This window comes from Bombyx mandarina, chromosome A1 (genome assembly GCF_030267445.1).
Source record: "Bombyx mandarina strain Sakado chromosome A1, ASM3026744v2".
Classification (NCBI taxonomy): Eukaryota; Metazoa; Arthropoda; class Insecta; order Lepidoptera; family Bombycidae; genus Bombyx; species Bombyx mandarina.
This window is the reverse complement of record NC_143234.1, coordinates 17,320,624-17,343,633: the sequence shown is the minus strand read 5'-3', so window position 1 is coordinate 17,343,633 and position 23,010 is coordinate 17,320,624. Positions and strand designations below refer to the sequence as shown.

Here is a 23,010-nt window from a genome sequence, read left to right as displayed (position 1 = left end):
AAACTATACTGAGACCTTAGAACTTATATCTCAAGGTGGGTGGCGCATTTAGATGTCTATGGGCTCCAGTAACCACTTAATAACACCAGGTGGGCTGTGAGCTCGTCCACACATCTAAGCAATAAAAAAAAACCTGCTCTATTGCTTAAACTTAAACAACTTTGTAAGGAATTATTACTTGTCAGAGCGACCGCACTGTTAAGACCATCGTCTGACATCATAGGGGCGAATAGCTATAATAGGTGATCGAGTTAAGAGAAATAGTGAGTGCACAAAACGCGTTTGTTGTCTTAGAACAATTTAGCAATCTTCTTTTGACGTTATCTAATGAAAACGAATGACAGTTCTTAGGACGGAGGTACCTCTCTTCAAGAATGCTGGTTGGTAAGTGACGTCACGATCGTGTTGTCACCTCTCGGGAATCGTGCCGCACTTCGTTTTGCTACCAAACTAATGACCGTCTCCGACAAACTTATCACTCTAAAATATCGACACTTGTTTATTAGATTGGCGCATCTCTAATCGAAAGCAACGAATTCATGATCCACGTGCTGAACAAGTACAATCTACTGGACTGGGCGTCACCTGACTTCGAGAAGCAAAGCATCGAGGACGACACGCTGAGACACACAATTAGCATGGTGGAAGAGTTCCTAGGATTACTAATTACTAGTTAGTAAAATTTCGTACAATAATACACTATTCGTAGCTTTGATAGTACTGTCCAGAAATTAGATTGGTTGTAGGATCCAACTTGAATGATGTGATCGCTCATCCTCATAACTGAGAATCCAACCTTAAATTAAATTGACTGACAACATTCAAGGTTGTCTGGACAACAATATTTATAGAGCATAGGGTTGTGTGTGGTCTGTAGTAGAAAACAACAAATTTGTAGTGATGACTCTGAACTCTATCTTAGACTTACTTCACTAAATTAAATTTAAAAATAACTAAAGAATAAACAGTTCTTAGGGTAAATTTTCAGTTATATATTTCACGATTACCATCGTGAGGATTTTTTTATTGCATTGGTTAACTGAGATAACGGCATATCTATTGTTAAGTGGTTACAGGTACTTTGAATAATCAGGTAATCATGAGCTCGGCCACTCATCGACAATTTAATCACATGATAAATGCTGATGAAATGCAGTGCTGCAATTTGAAAAATATTGACATTATATTGTTTTAGTTGTCGGTTCTCGCCACGTGCCCGGCGTCGGGGAAGTGACCAACGAAGACAGAACAAAAAAAGAGATTATACAAATGCTCTGTGTTAAACCGATGCCACACTCGGAACTCAACAGGTAATGCGCGGATTTTAAATAAAAATAAATAGTGGATTAGAATCAGTAGAAAACAACTGCAAATGTAGATTTATTGTCTCATTATTGCTCTGTTGCTTTACAAATGTCTAATTGTTTAGTATATCGATCATCTTTAAATATACGGTCATGAAGTGTACATGAAATGAATAGAAGCGACTGATCTGTTTGCTGAACCATAGGATAGAGACGCTCTTACGTTCGGCCGATAAACCGTCTCACTCCACACTCACAAGCCACAGACTAAGTGTTTTTTTTAAGGGATTTTATGACCTGGTAACTAAGACCTTTAGGTTATGTCTTATTTTAATTTATATTCTTATTTTTATGAAAAATAATAATATGGAGTGAAACGTAATGAAATGAAGATGATTAATTTGAGATATTAATCAACTGGGATGAAATTAAATGAAATGAGATGAGATGATGATATGGGATGAAATATAATCTCAGTTAAATGGTGGTCATTTACTGAGATTTTTTCAGTGGACTTTGGGAGGATCCCGAGAAGTTACGTCCAGCGGCTTTGTATTATTTTCCCACATTTGTGCATTTTCACAGATATTTAATAGTTAATAAACCACCGTTATTACACATTTAAACCAGAAGAAACACTAAATAGACAAAATAAAACAAATCACACAACTTCACTCCTCGCGTTCCCGCCAAAAAGTCCACAGACTAAATGTATTTCCAAATAATGCATGCTTAAAATAATTCTTAAATAAAAAGCTTTAATTATTAATATATTTTTTTGTTATTGATTACTCGAAGTAATTAGGACCTAATTTGGCTACGGGTAAAGCTTAGGTTAGCGTAGGGTTTTTGGATTTGGATTTTTTTTTTGTAGTAAGTATTATGCTAGTGGGTTGTCCCGTTTTTTCCTTCGTGGCTTTTACATTTAAACTTTAATGAAAGCGAATCCTAAGATGGATATTATTACTCAACAGGTGTCTACCAGAGGATCAACTGCACGAAACTGGTCTTGAGTCTGTCATCAACGAGGTGGCGGATTTCGTGAAGCCAACGAGCGGCACGAACCGCGGTCTCTACAAACTCAAATCGCACTTGTACGATGAATACGACACTTTCTTCTATCACTACACAAGAGAAGAACTGTCCAGGAGCGAAGAGGAACAAAGGAACCGGAGGAAGGCTGCCGGTCAGTTCTATATGTTGTTTGTACTGTACACGTGCACTGGCTGTCGCTATAGTTTGGAAAATGTGGCTTGATACGCGAGACAGTTGGCATGTTATCTTTTTATGCTTAGCTTCTGTTCGAAAATAGCAATTATCAAACGATTTTGTATTTAAAAAACAATAATATAAACGGAAGATTGTTTTTCTTTAATGACAAGTTCGGATGTCCAAAAATTCCACGTTTCAGTACCAAATAAATAAAATGATTAAAAAAATTATAGTCTAGAGTAGAGACTTATGAATAAAAGTGTTTTTTTTTAATACGCTTTTATTAGATTCAGACATATGTATGTTATTATGTTAGTATGTAACGGAACCTTTGAACATGATTTTGACCCCCTTCAAAACGTTGGATTCATTCGAAATTTGGTATACTTATTAAGGACCGATGATAATTCAATACTAAATAATAATTCAATACTAAACAAAAAATTGAAAAAAATATAGAAATTTTACCTTCCAATAAAATTTGTATTATGTTTCCTAAGACGTCCGAAGTCCATTATGAGAGTACATCGTATGATTTCCACTGCAGGTCGCTAAATTTGACTACTTCCGTTTCCTTAAGTCCCATCTACAGCGCCCTCTATAACGTCTGGAACCGAACCAACAAGCAAAGACAAGCCGCCATATTTGTCATTGTTCGGCTCATAATGATGGATGTAGCCCCAGGAAGACATTATCTGGACTTCGGACGTCTTAGGAAACATAATACAAATTTTATTGGAAGGTAAAATTTCTATATTATGTGTTCCGTTTGACGTCCGAAGTCCATTATGAGAGACTGTTTGTTATCTCCTGGTGGCTTGTATTTGAAATAAAATAAGATTTATTTAAAAAGCAACAATGTGACTTATTGTGTTTAATTAAGCAAAGCTTAAATTAAGCACGTAATTTAAATTAATTGAAGGTAACCGTATAATATTACCCACTGAATTCAAATCAACCTAATAAGATTTAGGACGAAAATACTGAGAAAGATTTCTCAGAATTTATATCAGTGTTTGATGCATTAATAATAAGTTTTTGATAGAACTTTCTAAAAGTATGCTCATGTCGTCAGTTATCTTTAGCTGAAATATCATTAATTTGGTAATTTCCTACCCAGTTTAAAGTTTTCACCACCGCTCTACAGCTTCCAACTGAGGCCTGAATACCTGAGTCTCCTAAAAGACTTTTTACCCAACTACTAATCCTCGCTGCAGTAGCTGGCTTAGTGGAGCCTTTAGTTGCTAAGAATAGATTAAATATTCCCACTGGTTTGCTGTGTCATATTCACTAGATTGCGTAGCCAGTATACTGCATCGATGATCAATTGGTCAGGAGCAGCCACGAATGTCCAACTGGACTGTTGGTGTGAAGATCGATTAGTTTTCGACCCAAATATCAGTAATTTAGAAGGTGCAGGCTTTGTCAAGGAAATAGATTTCAGTATGTTTCACTGTCGGGCTCGAAGCTATTTTTTATATCCGATAGAGTTTCACAAACGGACGTTATATAACAGACTTATAAACTAGAATGGTCCGGTAGGAGAGACCATGAGATAAATACAGATAACAGAGAAATCTAGCTACATTTTCTAATTCGGGTACACGAGAATTAATACATTTTCTTGACAAAACCTTACCCCTTATTCCAAATAGGGGCGTATGTTCTTATCGTAGACTCTCTCCTGCCGATGTCCATGTCCCTGTCAGCGTGTCCCACCCAAAATGAACCAAGCTTCCAGGTGTAGATTGCTGACAGCCTGGCGGTAGCATTGTCAGTGTCCACCAGACTGATGTTCAGATCTCTGAGCTTCTTGAGTCGCTTGAGGGCAGGTGTTTTCAGGTCTGGCCTCCACAGGGGCTTCTTGCACTTGGGTACCACTAGTATGTACCGACCTGAGGTTGAGTTGAGGTGGTCCAGCACTCTGGATATCATACTGAGCGGCGGAAACGGCCATGCTAGTCAGTAATGCCAAGATCTGCTGAACGCGTTGTAGAGGCAGGCGTTCGAGTTTTGCTTTGATGGGTGGACGAGCTCACAGCTCACCTGGTATTAAGTGGTCACTGGAGCCCATAGACGTCTAGAACGTAAATGCGCCACCCACCTTGAGATATAAGATCTAAGGTCTCAAGTATAGTTACAACGGCTGCCCCACCCTTCGAACCGAGACGCACCACTGCTTCAGGGCAAAATACCTACTCGCGCGGACTCACAAGAGGTAAACAGTTTTTATCCATGAGCGGTCCGAGACGCGAACAAGTTCCCCACAGGCTGAATAGCCTAGTAGTTGCTTTTTCTGTGAGATACCACTCCAAGCCGCCGCGATTGCGTAAGAGGTGATCGGCTTCAGTGTTGTACAGTCCCGGTAGGTGGTGAAGGAGAAGTACAACTTTGAGGTGGTCTATTAAGTTAAGCAATTTTCCAGTCAGATCTAGCAATTATCGTGACCGGGTTCCTCCCTCGTTCTTTATGTAGGAAAATTCTGTTCTGTTGTTTACAAGGGCTCCCCACTGAATGTCCGACGCGTCGGTGATGACGTGGTTCGTGGCCATTCTCTGTGGATGAATTGGTGTGCTCTGACTGACTTTCTCTAACCACCAATCCAGCTCTGTACGTACCTCGTCCGAATACTGCTTTGGTAAATGAGGATACCTCCTGAGCTTGTTGCTGTGGTACTGCAAGGACTCGGCAAAGCAACTTTCCCCGGTGGGTGATGAAAGTCGCAAAGTTGAGATATCCTAAGAGGCTTTGCGCCTGCTTTAGGTTCCAACCGCCGGCAGTAAGTCGCACGAGCAAATTCTTGGGTAGGGACTTCGTCTTGGATTTGGTGTCCCATAGGATTCCCAGAAAGTCTATCAAGCTCGTCAGTGTCATAACCGGTTGCTTAGATGGGTGGACGAGTTTACAGCTTACCTGGTGTTAAGTGGTTACTGGAGGCCATAGACATCTACAGCGTAAATGCCGCCACCCACCTTGAGATATGAGTTCTAAGGTTTCAGTATAGTTACTTGAGATTTCAACAAGTCTTTTGCCCTTGCAGGCAGACGAGCATACGGCCCACCTGAAGGTGAATAGTTACAGTCGCCGATGGACTTCAGCAACGCCAGGGGTAGAGCCAAGCCGCTGCCTACTGCTTAATTCTCTCCACAAGCCTCGTTTGAAGAAGGACATGTCATAGCGCTCGGGAAACACCGTGGAGGGAGCTCATTCCATAGCCAGCTGGTACGTGGCAAAAAAGACCTCTGGAAACGCACTGTCAATGAACGCAGCGGTTCCAGATAATATGGATAAGCTTTGCTCCGATGGCGGGAGATGTTCTGCCCTGGTGTACAAGCACATAACCACTAGTCGCAGACCCTTCTGGCGAAGTATTTCGGCTATTTAGTTTGTCACTGAAGCAAAAATCCGCGGTGGTGCAGCTAAGCCGAATGGCAGACATATCATCTGAAGTAGACGACCCTGATAACTGATCCCGAGAAACGTCATTGATAGATGATAATAGGCCTGGCTCATATCCAATTTGACATTCCAATCTGTTATAAAACTTAGGAACTCGATGGTGGAAAAGGTGAAAAAGACTGTTTCATGTACTTGTTCAATGCCTTGAGGTTGAAAATTGTTCGATTTTTTATTGGTCTTGGGAAGTATGAAAAGAGGAAATCTGAAAGATGGTGTCGGGGGTGCGGGTTCTAAAGCTCTATTGAATTAAATTTTGGATTTTGATTGACATAAAGTTATTATTAATTTCAATATTACGTTTGGTGGATCGAGTCCAGGTGTTTCGATATAGTCTTAGACATCCGCCTGAAAATGCTGTTGAGTAATTTATTTTTATTTCCTGATTTTCGTTCCACTTTGTACTTGTTCCCCCCTCCCCGTTTTTCTTGCTGAGGAATTATTTGGATAGCATCGCTCAGAATATCTGTTTTCGGCCTCTTTAGATGTATTGGAATGTGGCCTACCTCGACATGGCTTTGCATTGGCAGTACAGGCTGAGGGTTCCGGCGATGCGGGCCGGATGCGAGTAGCAGACGGTGCCGCTTTTGTAATTTATCAATACCACCAATTTTCTGTATATATGCCAATAATAAGTTGGGGTTAAACATATAATCACAAGAAGAAGATATTTTCTCTATATCTTCCCTGATATATCTATCCTTTAATCTCTTTATGAGGTATCTACGACGCTATCGTATAACCTCGGCTCGCTTACCGAAAATTATTTGAAGGATATCGTTAGAAACTTTTATAGGCGAAATCGTTACCGAATAGCGGTTTACACTTTTCGTAAAAGGCGGAAGTATTAAGCTGAACATTCTCTGAATTTGACCCGTCGGCAAGGTTTTGTATGGCAGCATAACGCATTCGTTCTGTGCCAAAAGAGCATTAGATAACGCAGGAAAAAAAATTTTTTTTTTTTTTTGAACCTCCGAATACTGCACCGCGTTCTAAGTCGGCTAGTCAAATCTTTGCATATCTGGTTCTTTTATAGAAATGCTCAAATTTCAAAACCTACCCGCTTCTGGTAACGGACGGTCTGGTGGCAGACGTAAAAACTATTCGTCGTTGTCTAATTTCGATTGGAAGTTGAAACCAGATAAGACATTATTATTATAAGATGTTGGTATTTGTAAGTGTAAAGGCGGGACCACTGGTGCACGACCAGCAATAGCATGATTCGAAGTTAAAATATTATTCACATGACTCACCGATTATTGCGACAGTAAGTCAAACCTTTTATTCAGATCTCGCGACCAGTCACTTTTTCGAAGTTTTCTTGCTGGTCCCTAGTCTTTATTTTCCGACGAACCCGAAGAAATATCCGAAGAAATCGAAGAACTATCCTCACTTAAATTTTACTTTGAAAGGCGCGATAACCTCGTCACTCATTGTAGAGCCTTGGAGGTTTCACGAAACGGAAGATAATCATAACTCTTGTTTGAAACAAACTTTCTACTTCAAATCTCGAAAGTTGCTTATAACATTTTAAATTACTAACTTCTTAAAATATTAACGACTGCACGTGGGAAAAAACGACGCAACAATGACAAATATGGCGGCTTGTCTTTGCTTGTTGGTTCGGTTCCAGACGTTATAGAGGGCGCTGTAGATGGGACTTAAGGAAACGGAAGTAGTCAAATTTAGCGACCTGCAGTGGAAATCATACGATGTACTCTCATAATGGACTTCGGACGTCAAACGGAACACATAATATATTTAAAAAATTGAAATTCAACTAAAAAATTAAAAATAAATAATAGTTTAAAAGAACTAACAAAACACGGTTTTATTATTACGGTGCATGGTATCAGTAGTTAATATTTTATGAACAGATATGAGTAGAAGGGTTATTTTCATAATATCTTGAAAAACACCCCACCCTTTTTTTACAGTAAAATAATTTTTTTATACACTATTTTTAATTAAAATTTACTAAAATTTGTTTTCTATTTTTTAGTTGGATTTTCTATAAAAGCGTATTTTGTTAGTTTTTTTAAACTATTATTTATTTGGATGATTTATATAAGACTAATTCTGATTTCAAAGTTCATTAAATCAGGTTTGAATGGTAGACAAAAATAATAAATGATAGTACTGCCCTGCTTCAGGTCTGTCGGAGTGCTGCCCGCCGCCGGTGCTGCCGAAGCTGTCGCCCCCGTTCTCGATGCTGGCGCACCTGCTGCAGAGCGACGCGGCGCTGCTCGTGCTGCGGACCGTGCTGCTGCGGGCCCTCGACCTGCGGGCGCGCGCCTTCTCCGAGACGCAAGTGCACAAGGTGCGAGTCACAACCCTCATTCAACCTGCCATTTCGTAAAGCGGTACGACACGAGAACCCTCTCATCGTGGCCGCCGGTAACTACATTCCCGATCCTGCGGACAGAATGGAAAGCAGTCGACGTCGCCCCAAACACGTCATTTCGGATCCTCCCGATCCACTAACGGTGCTTTTAGGTACCTCAAGCAAGGGCTCGACGAGTAAATTAACCCATAGACACAGCCCACTGAGTTTCTCGCCGGATCTTCTCAGTAAGTCGCGTTTCCGATCCGGTGGTAGATTCTACGAAGTACGGCTCTAGAGGGTCCGTGTTATCAGCGACGTCAGGTTTGAGCCCCGTGAGCTCACCTACTTGCCCGGTGACGCAAAACACAGCCATTGGAACGGAAGGAAGCTAAATACGTTTTATAATATTAAGAGTACCCACTCTACCAATAATTATGAATCCACAAATGATATTAACTATTTGAAATCTTTCATCTATACTTAGATCTTAACATATTTGTTAGTCACTGAAATAAAGATTTTAATTAAAATTCCTTATTTAAAATTTAGCTTCTACATAGGCATAAAATCCTTTTGGTCTTTCTCAGCAGTAAACACGACATTTTCCACAAACTCAGAAGTTTTAGACCTTAATTAATTGAGTAGTTCCTGGTTTTCGCGAATCGTATACATAATTGAAAAGATTTGTACGATTTTATTTTCTCGCATTTTTTTTTATGTTATTATTTGCGTAAGATTTTGTACTTTCAACCAATATACTGTTTCTCACAGGCGCTCCACTTAATGGGCTACGCAATTCGAGACGAAGAGAGCGGCCACTACGAATTCTTAGCGTTCGCCGAAAGTGCGAATCGCTGCGGTCTCGTGGCGCTGCTACAGAAGCTGGTGGCCAGTCCCAGAGTGGACGCGCACAGACATCTCGCCAAATGGGTGCTCACTAGGATAAAGTAAGTGCTTGTATCAGATTTCTTCTTCGAGACTCGTGGCCCAAAGGATAAAACTATTGCCTTGTTTAAAGTACCCCATTTAAAAAAAAAATGTTATCCTGTATGTGAACACGTGTGCATGATGAAGGAGTGTGGATTGTGTGGAAAAAAAGGTGCGTGTACTTATGTACGCGCGTAACAAGTAATACTTTATTTTTATTAAATTTATTTCTTTTTTTTATTTAAATTTTAATCAATTTGAAAAAAAATCGATTAAACAACATCCTCAAACACGCATATTGGACATACCTTTTTCTTGACATCGTATAAATTCGGTAATTCTCGGTACGGTTCGGAAAGTTCACCTGCGGCTATATTCAGACTCGCCAAGTTACGTCGGTCGTATTGTAATGAGCGATTTAGTGGGCAACTTCATTCTGTTAATTTTGTGTCACGGTGCGCGCGCATCGTAAAATTTTACTCTCATAAATTTTTCATAACGCGCTTAAAGAATTATAACTTCAATAGCAAATTTACGCACTCACGGAGCATCGATAATATCCTCACCACTATATGCTGTCATCTTCCTGCGTTTTCTGACCTCGCTTCAGTTGTATATACAATCAAACCTGGATAAGCGAGAGCTCAAGGGAGCACAATCTCATTCTCGCTTAAAGAGGTTTCTCACTAACCCGAGTTTCTCGCTAATGCTCCCTCTGAATATCATTTCGCGATTTTCCGGATTCAAACGCATTCACTATTTTAAGTTTATCACTTAATGAAAGTACTTTAATTTTTCGTTTTGACATGATGCAGAACAGAATTTTTCTTCACAATTGATTAACGATAAACTGAGTAAGTCCCACAAACAGGACGGTACACAGGAACACGTGTCCATTCGAAAAGAATGCGATAAAATAACAACGTTACTTAGTTCTACGAAATAGAATAGTTTCAATATTGACGAGAAAACAATACAAAAACAATGTAAGAAGTTCCACAAAAGTTAATAATGAGTCATAAAATAGCAGATGCTAAATTTGTAATTTGTTTTGTCATTTGTTCCTCCTAAATAATATTAATAAATAAAGCTCGACTGTCGTTTATAGAGGTATAGATAAGTAGCAGTCTCACTTACGGAGGTCCATGAGGGAAAAACGACTCTCTCTTACAGAGGTTTCTGTTTCTCGCTAATAGAGGTTTTGGGAGCTTAAAATGACGGGTCCTGGCTATTACTCTCACTTATAGAGTTTTCTCACTTACCCAGGTTTGACTGTAATGTAAATGAGTATTCGATTTCCCAGTGAGATAGAAGCTTTTTTGTCGTGATGACGATACATAATGTCTAATGGGAAAGTTACCACAGGCGAAATTGAATGTGAGGGTTGCCGTGTACTGTGATTTGCAATTATAACAAATATTTAACAGTAATCGTACCAACACTTACTGGTACCAGTTTCTACCATAGCGGGCAGATAACGGGTATACGACAAGTATTACTACAAATAAACAATCAAAACAAAAAAAAGTATAAAAACTGTAGATTAATTGGTAAGAAAAAGTCATGAAGTCAAATGTGCAAAAGCAATAAAATGATGCGTGCTATTTCAATGCAAGTTCAAAATGGGTCGTTTGACCTGTTATGGTATGTTTAGTGTTAACATAATTAATAAATATTTTAGCATCCAACAAACATAAAGAAGTCTATTACATTTTTTGTTTGTTTCGTACGTTAAAATAAACTTCACGAATTTAGTCATATTGTTGTTGGGCTATACTGAAATTTGATGATATTTGACTTGCAGAGCTCTGTTAGGAGAAACGGACGACCAAGACGAACAGAAAATGGAAACTGATCAGGAAGAGAAACCGAACGCAGCCGAAGCAGGTATCTCGTAAACTATACGTCGCATCACTGGCGTCGGGCATGTCTGCAACCGTCGCATGGGTACCACTGTCCTGCCTATTTCTGCCGCAGTTTGTTGCATCAGTTGCATCCTCCTGTAGGATAGGCCTATTACAATACTATCAAGATTTCCAACTGGTGTTTTAAGATAGACGATAACATTGATGTTGCGATATCTATTAGTTCCTGTAATCAGTTAACACCCGGCACTGCCCAGAGATTGTTTACCAATTTAATACATTACAAAACTCCTTGGTATGTGTTTGTTTGATTTCATATAACGTATTTGTAAAATTGTCTCAATAGGCTCAAACGAAAAATAAAGTAATTTGAGCTCAGCGTATTTTGTTTTGCCGGTTCCTCTGAGGTCCGTGGCTTTTACGTATGAAATGTCCATATTTTTCTCTATTAACTTGAAAAATAAAAATGTAATGGAAAATTTTTAAATAATTGAAATATCCTTAATATTATTATGATTATTATCATTAGTTCCAATTCATAATTATCCGAAAAACAGAAGCGGAGAAGGAACGTCGCGCGAAGCTAGCGGCGGAACGTAGAGCTAAGGTCATGGCGCAGATGAAAACTCAAATGAAAAATTTCATATCCAACAATGCTACGTTGTTCGAGGAAACCAATACCGAGGTATGATATACTTACTAAACTTACTGTATGGAGGATAGAGGTAAGGAGAACCGTCTCTGTGTGTAAAAAATGTCCGTTAAAATTCGCTAAATAAGGGTGGCGTTACAGTAGCCACCGGGTAAATTTTTAAAAAGACGCTGAAAGTTCTTAGAATAAGATAGAGAAATAAATAAAAAAGGACGAAAGAACTGTAAGCACTACAAAATCACAAGAAGTAAATTATTTAAAGCTGATAAGAAAATGCAATCGATGTCTCCACATTTTACGAAATTAGTTTGGATTACGTAAACATGTGAGTGAGGTCTTGTATATTACACTGCCACTAGCTACTCTAGTCATTAAATATATTAAATTTCCTAACTCAGCATACTTCAATCAGTTAACAACTGCTCAATTCATATCATACACTGTGCCTATGCTAGCGCCATTCTGGAGATTTTTTAACTGTTATTTAGTGCTGAAAGTGGGACACTTTTTCAAGCTTCTCCCATATGAGACGGTTCTCCTTACCTCTACCCTCCATATAATGGTGTTACATTATGACAGCGTAAGTCATCTGTTGTAAAATAATCCGGTCGAAGAGTGACAATAAAAAGTAACGCCATCTAGTAGGGAGCAGACAAACTATATAGAACGACTGAGAAATTAACAATTATAATTTGCGTAATTACTGGTGGTAGGACCTCTTGTGAGTCCGCGCGGGTAGGTACCACCGCCCCGTCTATTTCTGCCGTGAAGCAGTAATGCGTTTCGGTTTGAAGGGTGGGGCAGCCGTTGTGACTATACTGAAACCTTAGAAGTATATCTCAAGGTGTGTGGCGCATTTACGTTGTAGATGTCTATGGGCTCCAGTAACCAAACACCAGGTGGGCTGTGAGCTCGTCCACACATCTAAGCAATAAAAAAAATAATTGTAACAGGTTCATTGAAAGTGCCTCTGGCTGGAATAAATGCGCCAGTATTTAAACGGGAACTAAAGAGCATACGAATTTAAAAGTAATCCAACGTGAAGATTCAAGTACGCCAACCGATTGTTAAAATATGCCCACTAGTATTAACAAATATGTTCAAAATTCTTACTAAGATTAAACAACTTTTTAGGTAACAGCTGAAGAACAGGACCTTCGGCCTTTGTACTGCGGAGCTGCTCTCGGAGTGTGGGGGGGCGGAGTCCCGGAACCTCCGCGGGTTTGCATCATGTGCCAAGAAGAGGTACGTATTAGATTAATGACATATAACTTAATATAAATAAGCAAAGACACAACAGTTAAACACCAGTTGCTTCCCTGTTTGTTCACCGATGTCTTTTTGATTAATGACGTTTAGTGTTCTCGGGAAAATATCGCTATTTGGTCGGTTTTTTTTTCAATATGTCAAGTACAAAAATGGAAAATAAACACAAAATAAATCTTAACTCTTTAGGTGTCACTGTTTGTGGTAAAATCACGCTTTTCCCGAAGTGGTAATATTGTAATTGACGAATTTCGTGTTAAAGAGACGTATAGAGTGAACGTTAAGCGTATCGAGTGATGCGATTGTCTGTGTTCAAGTTCATGTACCTATTTAATATGCGAGACTTTTTGGCGGGAACACGAGGGGTGAAGTTGTGTGATTTGTTTTATTTTGTCTATTTAGTGTTTCTTCAGGTTTAAATGTGTAATAACGCTATTTAGTATCTATGAAAGTACACAAATGTGTGAAAATGAAACAAAACCGCTCGACGTAACTTCTCGGGATCCCTCAAAAAGTCTACTAAAAAAGTCTTAGTAAACGAAAGACTTGACCTAAAGGACTTAGTTACCAGGTCATAAAATCCTTTAAAAAAAAACTTAATATGCTATGGCCAGCTGCTCCGGTGTGCCCCTGGCATTACTGATGTCGACGAGCGATGCTGATGTTAACTAAATATGACGTGGGATAGGACATATGCTTATGGATCTTTGACTGTTAAAAATACCTACTGGATCGGTCACTAGGAATAAGTGAGAAAGTGAAATAAGAAAATTATTCCTATGCCGCGATTGCAACCTTGCACTGATTTTAAATGAGATCAATTACACTACTTTACAAGGTTTTTTACCCAGAGATGAAACTGATATATATTGGTAGAGTTATAAATCCTTACTTAAAAACTGAAGCTGGAAAAAAATTAGAACGTCCAATTTTGTAAATATTGATTATATTTATTTATTATCATTTTTATACAGTTATCTTAAAAACAAATAAAAAATGGGTCGTGTTACTTCTTCTTTTGTACTGATTCATATCAGTTTCCCTTATTTATAGACCAACAATAATTCGCTAACATATTTTTATCCCAAAATCCTTGGTATCTTCCCTCGAAAAACTTCAAATCTTGGTGAAAACGTTCGCCATGCTCATCACTCACGCTTCCCAGGTTCTCAGGAAAAAAGTCCAGATGAGAATGTAAAAAATGAATGTTTAACAACATATTTACTCCCATTCTTTGGTAATTTCTCAGTAAATTGGAAATAATTTCTGCTTAATTGTTTCCTATTCAGATTTATTGTTTCCTAAGAAATTTTTCACTAATGGTCTAAATGAATACCAAGCATCTTTTTCGACATTGGATAAGTTACCTTCAAAACTTTCATTACTTATTTGGGGTATTTAATATTTTACTTATTTGGGGACCCACAAAGATTTCTTTGAGTTTTGCATCAGATAAACTAGGTAAAATGGTTTTTAAATACTTTAAAGCTTGTCCATCTTTGTCAAGTGCTTTGACAAAGTTTTTCATTAATCCCAGTTTGATGCAATAGCTGTAAGTTGGGTAATGATGGATTAGGACCTTTTTCAGAATGTAGCACAGGTTTTGTGACTGATGCAACATCAGGATATTGTATGTGCTTTCGGTTTTTGTTGTTAAAACCTGTAGTTTCAGTGAGGCAGAAGTAACAGTCAATAGTATGATTTGTTGGTTCTCTCCATCTCTATCTCTCCTCTATCATTGGGATGCCGAATCGTAAATGTTTTCTTTTTCCTGCAGCCTAGTCCAATAATATACTTCTGCAATTTTCGCACACTACACCAGGAACCCATTTTTTATCAAGGTTTGTTACCGATTTGAAAGTAATGGAACTAGGCTCCTTTTACGTGATTCAGTGATTGGTCTCTTCTTTTTTGGCAAAATAATTTGACCACAAACATAGCAAAAGTTATTTGGGTTTAATTTACACTGCCTTGATGATATTTTAAAACAAATAAAAATGTTTGAATAACACATAAACGCAATAAAAACAAACTACAAACTCAGACACGGCTAACAAGGTAGCTTACTTAGGTGAATTCTGGTAAATGTGGTTATATCAAAAACTTGACGTGATAAAATTATGAGACATATATTTTTGTAGTAAGGGGGCAGGTAGAAAATACGCCCAATATGAATTATCTTTGGGTAAAAGAAAAACTTTTTTTTTGTAAAGTAGTGTTATTGGTACAATGTAAGATGTATCGATCGTATAACAGAGAAGAGTAATTGACAATTATATTTAAGGCACGCGTCGACGGAACGGGAGAACCACTTGTATTGGTGGCCTTCGTACAACAATCTGGTGTGCTGAGCCGGATCAGGGATGCTGCGGACAACGAGAGGAGTCGGGACGCGTGGTTGCCTGCGGGCATCAGGCCCCAGCCTCACGTCTCAAGCTGTGGTCATGCGCTCCACGCTCGCTGCTGTAGGAACTATGTTGATGCTGTACTTGAAAAGGAAAATCGCAGGTACAGCAAATATTTAATAATATATTTCTCCAAATGTGTCCTATTTTTGGTTTGCGTAAGATAAAACCAATTAATGTAGTAGTGTGTGATGATATAATCACCAACAATATCGCCAAGATAACTTATGTGATGCTTGAAGGAACGATTTTTTAAAAGTTATTATCCAGTTAAGGTTACATGTTGCAAAACCTAAAATCTATTAAATCAAATCAAATCAAATCAAATTTAACTAAGAAATTATTTATTTGCAGACCGTATCGCGGCCGCCAGCCTGCTGCCTTCGACGTGGAAAAGAAAGAATATCTGTGTCCGCTGTGCGAAAGGCTCTGTAACACCGCCCTCCCGCTACTGCCCAGCCCCGCCCTCCCCGGAGGCACCCCACCCCCTCTCACCGAGGAAATGTACAGCGAGGCCGTCAACCTCATCCTTAAGCTGAAACACCAAGTGTGCTCCGAGTCAGTCCACGTGTGCACCGAGTTCTGCGAGGAGATGCACTGCCAGGCGCGGGCCAGGAGCGTGGGCGCCATGTCCTCCGACATGGAGGAGGAGTCCGCTGACGAAGCCGAGGTCTACGTCTCGACTCACTCGGAGAACTTGCTGTCGCCTGAATTCTTGGTGCACTTTGAGAGTGAGGTGCCACAGTACAATGAGCTTACGAAGACGTTAATCGAAGAATTTGCTAGTGTGAGTTTCGTCTTAAAATTAAGTAGTTAGAAATAACTTAAGTGTGGACTCGTTAGTATAATGTAATACTAAATTAAACAGTTTCGCTTTCATTATTTAATATGGTAATAATAATTAGATTCAAATTTCAAACAACCATCGCTCATCGTTCTCGTCAAACCCGTCGCTTGCGACGAAGGGCTCGACGAGTAAATTAACCTACAGACACGGCCCACTGAGTTTCACGCCGGATTTTCTCAGTGGGTTGGGTTTCCGATCCGGTGGTAAATTCTGCGAAGCACGGCTCTTGCTAGGGTTCGTATTAGCAACGTCGTCAGGTTTGAGCCCTGTGAGCTCACTTACTAGTTAAGGCGACGCTGATATAGCATTTCAAGGCTCTCGGCTTAGGTAGAAAAAAAAACTAACCAATTTGTTTCTGATATTACGACATTACAATTCTAGTTTCAAGAAATTAAATATATTAATAGTTCCAAAAAATGCTACAGGTTTTACCCGCGTCCGAGTACGGCGGGATGGCGTCCACGGCGGCGCTGTACCGCGCCACGTCGTACACCGTGCTGAGCACCGACGCGCTGCTGCGGGCCGAGCGCCGCCCGCTGCTGGTGGAGATCCCGTCCCGCCTGCGCGACGCGCTGCAGGCGCTGCTCCGCATGGCGGCCGCGCTGCCCGCGCTGTGGCCCACGCCCAAGCACCTGGCGCACCACGCGCTCAGCTCGCTCAACACCCTGGAGTGCACCTCGCCCCTCACTTACGATCCTTTCGGTACTCTAGTGGCCTTGGTGCTCTCCGCCCCCTCGCTCTTCTGCAAAGTGGCCGGTCCGGCCCGACCCACTCACCTCGCTCGACAGATAACCCTGCAGGCGTTCAGAGCCAGTATGGTCAAAGCCCTAATTGTGGCCGACCTCACGTCGTGCACCACCGAGGCGATGGAAGAACACGAGGAATATAAAGTCAAGCCCGATTTAGAAAACTTGCTGTCACTCGTTAAGGAGCTCCGACGCGGGGATTTACCTGATAACCTCGATCCGAATAAAGTCTGGGATCAAATACAGAAACAGTGCCACTCGTTCCTAAGGTGTTGCTGCATATTCTACTACTTCCTCAGCGATATAAACCCGCCCACGGAACTCACAACCGTCGACGGGGACAAGTGGGATATCATGTGCGGGTATCTAGATCTGCCGCTCACTTTCAAGGATTTAATCGACAATCCGAACGGTAGAAAGAAGGCCTTCGCGTGGGCCGCGCTGTCCGGGGACTGGTTCAAGGGCGAGATCCAGGCGAGCGTGGTGCTGGAGCCCAGCGAGCCCCCGCGGCTGGTCCCGCTGCCCGAAGACTTCTCTGAACTGATGAACATCGCTTCGGACTTCCCCTGCCCTAACTCGGACCGCGAGGACAGTAAAAATCCAACGATGTGTCTCGTCTGCGGACAGATCTTATGTTCGCAGAGTTACTGCTGTCAAGCAGAAATTCCAAAGGTGAAATATTATTTATTTATTAAATCCACCTGTGAACGAGCTCACGGCCCACCTGGTGCTAAATTATTCATAGACATCACGTAAAAGCCCCTACCAACCTGAGACCTGAAGTATAAGTTTCAATTGCAGAGTATAACAGTTGTACCCGTCTTCAAACTGTAATGGTTCTTTCTAAACACGACTACAAACTAAATTCCTGTTTGTAAAACTTGGTAGCCTAGGTTTATTGCTTTATGGGGTGAGGATACGTAAAGTCACATTTTGTATAACTAGGGAGCGCCCATTGATTGAAATTCGACCATAATTCATTTAAATTACCTATAAGTTTGAACATTGTTATGGTTCTATTGTCAATTTGACCACAGACTTTAACAATAAACGAAAAAACATGCGTGTGTGTATCAAATATGCGGTAGTGTCATGTTTTTTCATTGAGTTAATGTATTTTTTATGGATAATTTTAAAATAATATTAGCATTCTAAACGCCTTCTCTATATAAACTATAAGTGTGGAAAAGTTTCATACTCCTCCGTCCGCGCAATTTTCGTAAAAAGGGGTACAACGTATTAATATATAGACAATGTATATCGGTGTGCTTAGTGCGAGTTTTTTCACGTTCTCGATAGCGTAAAAGTTAAGTCAAAATTTGTATGCAGTTGAAACAGCGCCCCTACCGGCAAACGTAGGCAAACGATCCCATTCCATACAAATATAAACAAACTTTTATGCTATTGAGCCGGTCATCGTCCTCGTCGAACCCGTCGCTTGCGACGAAGGGCTCGACTAGTAAATTAACCCACAGACACAGCCCACTGAGTTTCTTCTCAGTGAGTCGCATTTCCGATCTGGTGGTAGATTCTGCGAAGCACGGCTCTTCGGGTTCGTGTTAGCAACGTCGTCAGGTTTGGGCCCCGTGAGCTCACCTACTAGTTAAGGTTACGCTGATATATATGATTACGGTCTTTTTTGCCACGTACCATCCGGCTATGGAATGAGCTCCCATCCACGGTGTTTCCCGAGCGCTATGACATGTCCTTCTTCAAACGAGGCTTGTGGAAAGTATTAAGCGGTAGGCAGCGGCTTGGCTCTGCCTCTGGCATTGCTGAAGTCCATGGGCGACGGTAAACACTCACCATCAGGTGGGCCGTGCGCTCGTCTGCCTACAAGGGCAATAAAACAATAAAAACAAATAGCCTCTCAAGGCTCTCCTCAGCTTAGGTAGGAAAAAAAAAAATTGCTATCGAGAACGTTAAAACACACGGATAGCGCAATAGATGAGTAGCACAAGTGACGGTGTGTGTGGTTGCGCAGAGCCGCGGCGGGGGCACGGAGCGCGTGGGCGCGGTGGTGTGGCACGCGCTGCGCTGCGGGCGCGGCGCCGGCGTGTTCCTGCGCGTGCGCTCCTGCGAGCTGCTGCTGGTGGCCGCACCCTCGCGCGGCGCCAAGATGCCCGCACCCTATCTGGACACGTACGGGGAGACCGATCAGGTACGTACCTTCGGAGGTTTTTTTTTTATTTTTTTTATTGCTTAGATGGGTGGACGAGCTCACAGCCCACCTGGTGTTAAATGGTCACTGGAGCCCATAGACATCTACAACGTAAATGCGCCACCCACCTTATGATATAAGTTCTAAGATCTCAGTATAGTTACAACGGCTGCCCTACCCTTCAGCCCGAAACGCATTACTGCTTCACGGCAGAAATAGGCAAGGAGCTGGTACCTACCCGTGCGGACTCACAAGAGGTCCTACCACCAATTAAGGGTATAGAGAAATGATTCCTGAAGCTATAAACCAAAATACTACTCTAAAATAAAAAAATAAAAAATTTAGTATACAAGTCGATAGCGACCAAGTCATGTCGGCATTTGGCGGTTATTACATGAGTACATCAGGCTCTACACAAACCGAGAGGTGACGATTGCTCGTGAGGCACATAACATCTGTCCACATCAATGATACTGAATGACGACCACGACCGCTCTAACAAGAGTGATATGATAAAGAAAGAAAAATACATATATTCATCTCACTGATTCATATTCATTAACTGAACTTGCTTATCATAAATTTTTCGTATAAACGCCGATTTATCACCAAGAAACCATTCCCCCGAAAAATCTATGTAATTCTTTGAGCAAAGAAAGAATAAATTAAATAAATAAATAAATAATACAAAATGTGTGCAATTCACACGTGGTAGAAGTGAAACCTTCCAAAATTAAAATACAATTATCCTAATTAAACGTCTTAAGTATATGTAAAATTTTGTCATTAGTAATAATGGTAAGGTAGCGCCCTCTGTGAATTGATATTTTAATTTCACGTATAATCCTAAATTAAAATTCACTACAAGAGCTTTCATACACACGTTAGTATTAAAAAATCTCACAGATGGCGCTGTATTAAATAGTATGTATATTTCTGTCTCATTCTTTGCTGGCTTCATCCTACACATTTTTGTATTTGTGTCTCTTACCTGTCGTTTTTTCCGTTGCATCCGGTTTGAAATCACAACGATTCTAAAGAAGTTTTCACTTCAAAAATAAAAATAAATTACTGGTGGTAGAACCTCTTGTGAGTCCGCACGGGTAGGTACCACCACCCCGCCTGTTTCTGCTGTGAAGCAGTAATGCGTTTCGGTTTGAAGGGTGGGGCAGCCTTAGTGACTATACTGAGACCTTAGAACTTATATCTCAAGTTGGATGGCGCATTTACGTTGTAATGTCTATGGGCTCGAGCTACCACTTAACACTAGGTGGGCTGTGAGCTCGTCCACACAATGAGCAATAAAAAAAATTGTAACTTAGCCGTATCTGCGAGCAGCCACACTTATACTTTGAATGGTTGTCAGGGTCTGTCCCGCGGCAACCCGCTGCACCTGTGCCACGAGCGGTACGAGGCGCTGAGGATCCTGTGGCTCAGCCACGGGGTGCACGAGCGCATCGCCCGCGCCCTCGACACCAACATGCTCGTCATCACCACCTGGCAGAACTTCTGATTCACTTTGGAGCAGCTGCAGCAGGCCGTCAGGGACATCGGCGTCGCGTGATGCCGACTGATCTACGTGACGGGAAGAACTCATTCGACACTGTAACCCGACGCTATTTCAATATATTTTCCAAAAAACATTTAATATTTTAACGAAGATTGCTCGAAGTCTAGTATAATTCCGTCGTGGAATAATGAATTAGAATAATATCTCCTTTCTGAAGATTAAGCGTTTTAACGGTGTTACAAAAATATCATCGTATCCTGTTTGTGTGCCACGGAATGTGGCTCATTTTTGTCATTATCTTGGCAATTAAAGAAACATGTGGTTTCAGAATTTTGTATTAAAATACAGTGTTGATATTCTTGGCAAAAAGTGTTTTGCGTCGTTTCTTATCTGCGTAATTTTTTTGTTGTTAATAAAGTTGATAAATTAATGTCTTGAAAATTGTTTCAATTATATTGTAATGTAAAATTGGTGTAATCGTGTTTTCTTCAACTAACATATTTGTACAATATTCTAATAATCGTTATATTTATTTATAATAATATAAATTTTGATTTATAAACAAGCTAAAAAACCTAAAACCTATATACACCACATTGTTGTGTGAGATTCCATATAGAAATTTGCATTCAGAAAAGTTCACTAGTGGCTATTCGAAATAACAATCTAGATTAAATAATTGACATTCTAAATGTTGCGAGAAATGGCTGTGTTATACTCAATATTATTTCTCGTGTAGGGCGTAAGACTGAGCACACAACAGACAGACACTGTATCGGAAATAAAGTTATTTGGTTAAATTGATGTTCGAGCTGGTTGAGAGGAAGCCCTTTACTGAACTTGTAGCTTTTGACATTGGATTCTCAAAAGTATTACTATTAGACATAGCTTAGTCTAGCTCAATCTAAAATAAGTGGTTGTACTTGACCATGAAATTAAAAAAATAATTTAATATGTAATCTGTTGATCGATAAACACCCGGTCTTACGCGATAGCATTAGATTCGTTATCAAACGAGCTTAAATTAGGTTGTAGTTTGTGTTAGTGCAATTGATTAACAATGTTCTTAATTTTAGTGTGTGTTGTTTTATCTAACATTTAATATAGAATGTAAAATAGAAGCTAAATAAAGAGGGTTTATTGTTGATGGATCTGCTGTAATAGAATATAAATAATAATGATTATAACTACATCATATACGTATATCTAAATCAAAAGTAATAACTTTTCATAAGTAATAGAAAACTTTATATAGACTTTGAAAACCAATATTATGAAGAATAATAACCTAAATATAAATAATCTAATAATTCTGCCTCTTGCGTTCTAATAGCCTATGAAGGCTTAATTTAGTTAGGTTGTACAATTTTAATTTTCGTCCTTTACGTGATGTTAAATAAACATCCAAGTTAATAGAAAACATAATAATATGTAGAAAAGAAAACTTATAAAATATGTATATCTCACAAACAATTTTTGAAGATGACGATTAATTCACTTACAAAACTTACCAAAACAAAGCATTAGTGTACATAGCGCTTAGGTTTGCTTCTTGATTGATCAAACTTTTCTCGTACTATAATTTAAAATGCTTTGCCAAATACTATTAGCACATATAGGAATATTAGTCTTATGCGTTTTGAGTAAATGTAAATATTTACCACTTTTACCATCATATGTAACATTTACAAAAAATATTACTTTTTTTTTATTAAATGTCATTATGAAAATGGATCGTTTCATAGTCATCTAATAATAAAATTATATGAATATTTTGATGTCTGTGTACTAGTGTCCGGTGTCCTTTAAAACGTTTATCAATAATTAAATAAGCATTGATTGCATTACATAACAATATTGTTTTATTTAATAATTCCTTAACCCAAAATATTATATTCTGAGATACAGAGATATCTAAAAATAAAAAGTACCTACTCAATTCATCCTCATGAACTTAAGCCGCAAGTTATGTCCGATCGTGATATTGTAGTATTTTAAAAGATTAGAAAATAAGATGAAATTTATTGCAATGCTAAATTGTAGAACAAAAAATTAAACTTGACCCCGACGTGATTTGAACACGCAACCTTCTGATCTGGAGTCAGACGCGCTACCGTTGCGCCACGGAGTCGCTGACAGATGATATCAAAAGTGGGAATGTATGAGTGAAAAAACTTAAAAGATAAACAGTATTATCCGAAGGTAACAATTCTATTTGAAAAGTATTTACAGTCCCTTTAAGACAAAATGTACAGTATATTCTTTAAATAGTTTTACAAGAACAATGCATGCATGCTTGGGCTTATTTATAGATTTCTAGAATTCGTTTAGAA

General features: G+C 39.6%; 1 protein-coding gene and 1 non-coding gene across 4 annotated transcripts in view; one reads left to right on the top strand and one right to left on the bottom strand.

Moving 5' to 3' along the window:
* The window catches only part of Ubr1 (Ubr1 ubiquitin ligase), a 55,724-nt gene extending 33,192 nt beyond the window's left edge, over positions 1 to 22,532 (top strand). For all 3 annotated transcript variants that reach the window (XM_089739971.1, XM_089739970.1, XM_089739972.1), the window contains 13 exons: positions 507 to 672; positions 1,196 to 1,310; positions 2,279 to 2,490; positions 8,126 to 8,292; positions 9,070 to 9,245; positions 11,030 to 11,112; positions 11,648 to 11,775; positions 12,877 to 12,987; positions 15,293 to 15,516; positions 15,768 to 16,200; positions 16,686 to 17,678; positions 18,991 to 19,167; positions 20,534 to 22,532. In XM_089739971.1, the coding sequence (XP_089596097.1) occupies positions 507 to 672; positions 1,196 to 1,310; positions 2,279 to 2,490; positions 8,126 to 8,292; positions 9,070 to 9,245; positions 11,030 to 11,112; positions 11,648 to 11,775; positions 12,877 to 12,987; positions 15,293 to 15,516; positions 15,768 to 16,200; positions 16,686 to 17,678; positions 18,991 to 19,167; positions 20,534 to 20,680 (3,132 nt within the window). In that variant the 3' untranslated portion in view covers positions 20,681 to 22,532. The remainder of the gene's footprint in view (positions 1 to 506; positions 673 to 1,195; positions 1,311 to 2,278; positions 2,491 to 8,125; positions 8,293 to 9,069; positions 9,246 to 11,029; positions 11,113 to 11,647; positions 11,776 to 12,876; positions 12,988 to 15,292; positions 15,517 to 15,767; positions 16,201 to 16,685; positions 17,679 to 18,990; positions 19,168 to 20,533) is intronic.
* A 204-nt stretch (positions 22,533 to 22,736) lies between these two features.
* On the bottom strand, positions 22,737 to 22,808 carry TRNAW-CCA (transfer RNA tryptophan (anticodon CCA)). The gene has a single exon. It is a non-coding gene; the product is annotated as a tRNA-Trp (tRNA).
* Between the last annotated feature and the right edge of the window lie 202 nt (positions 22,809 to 23,010).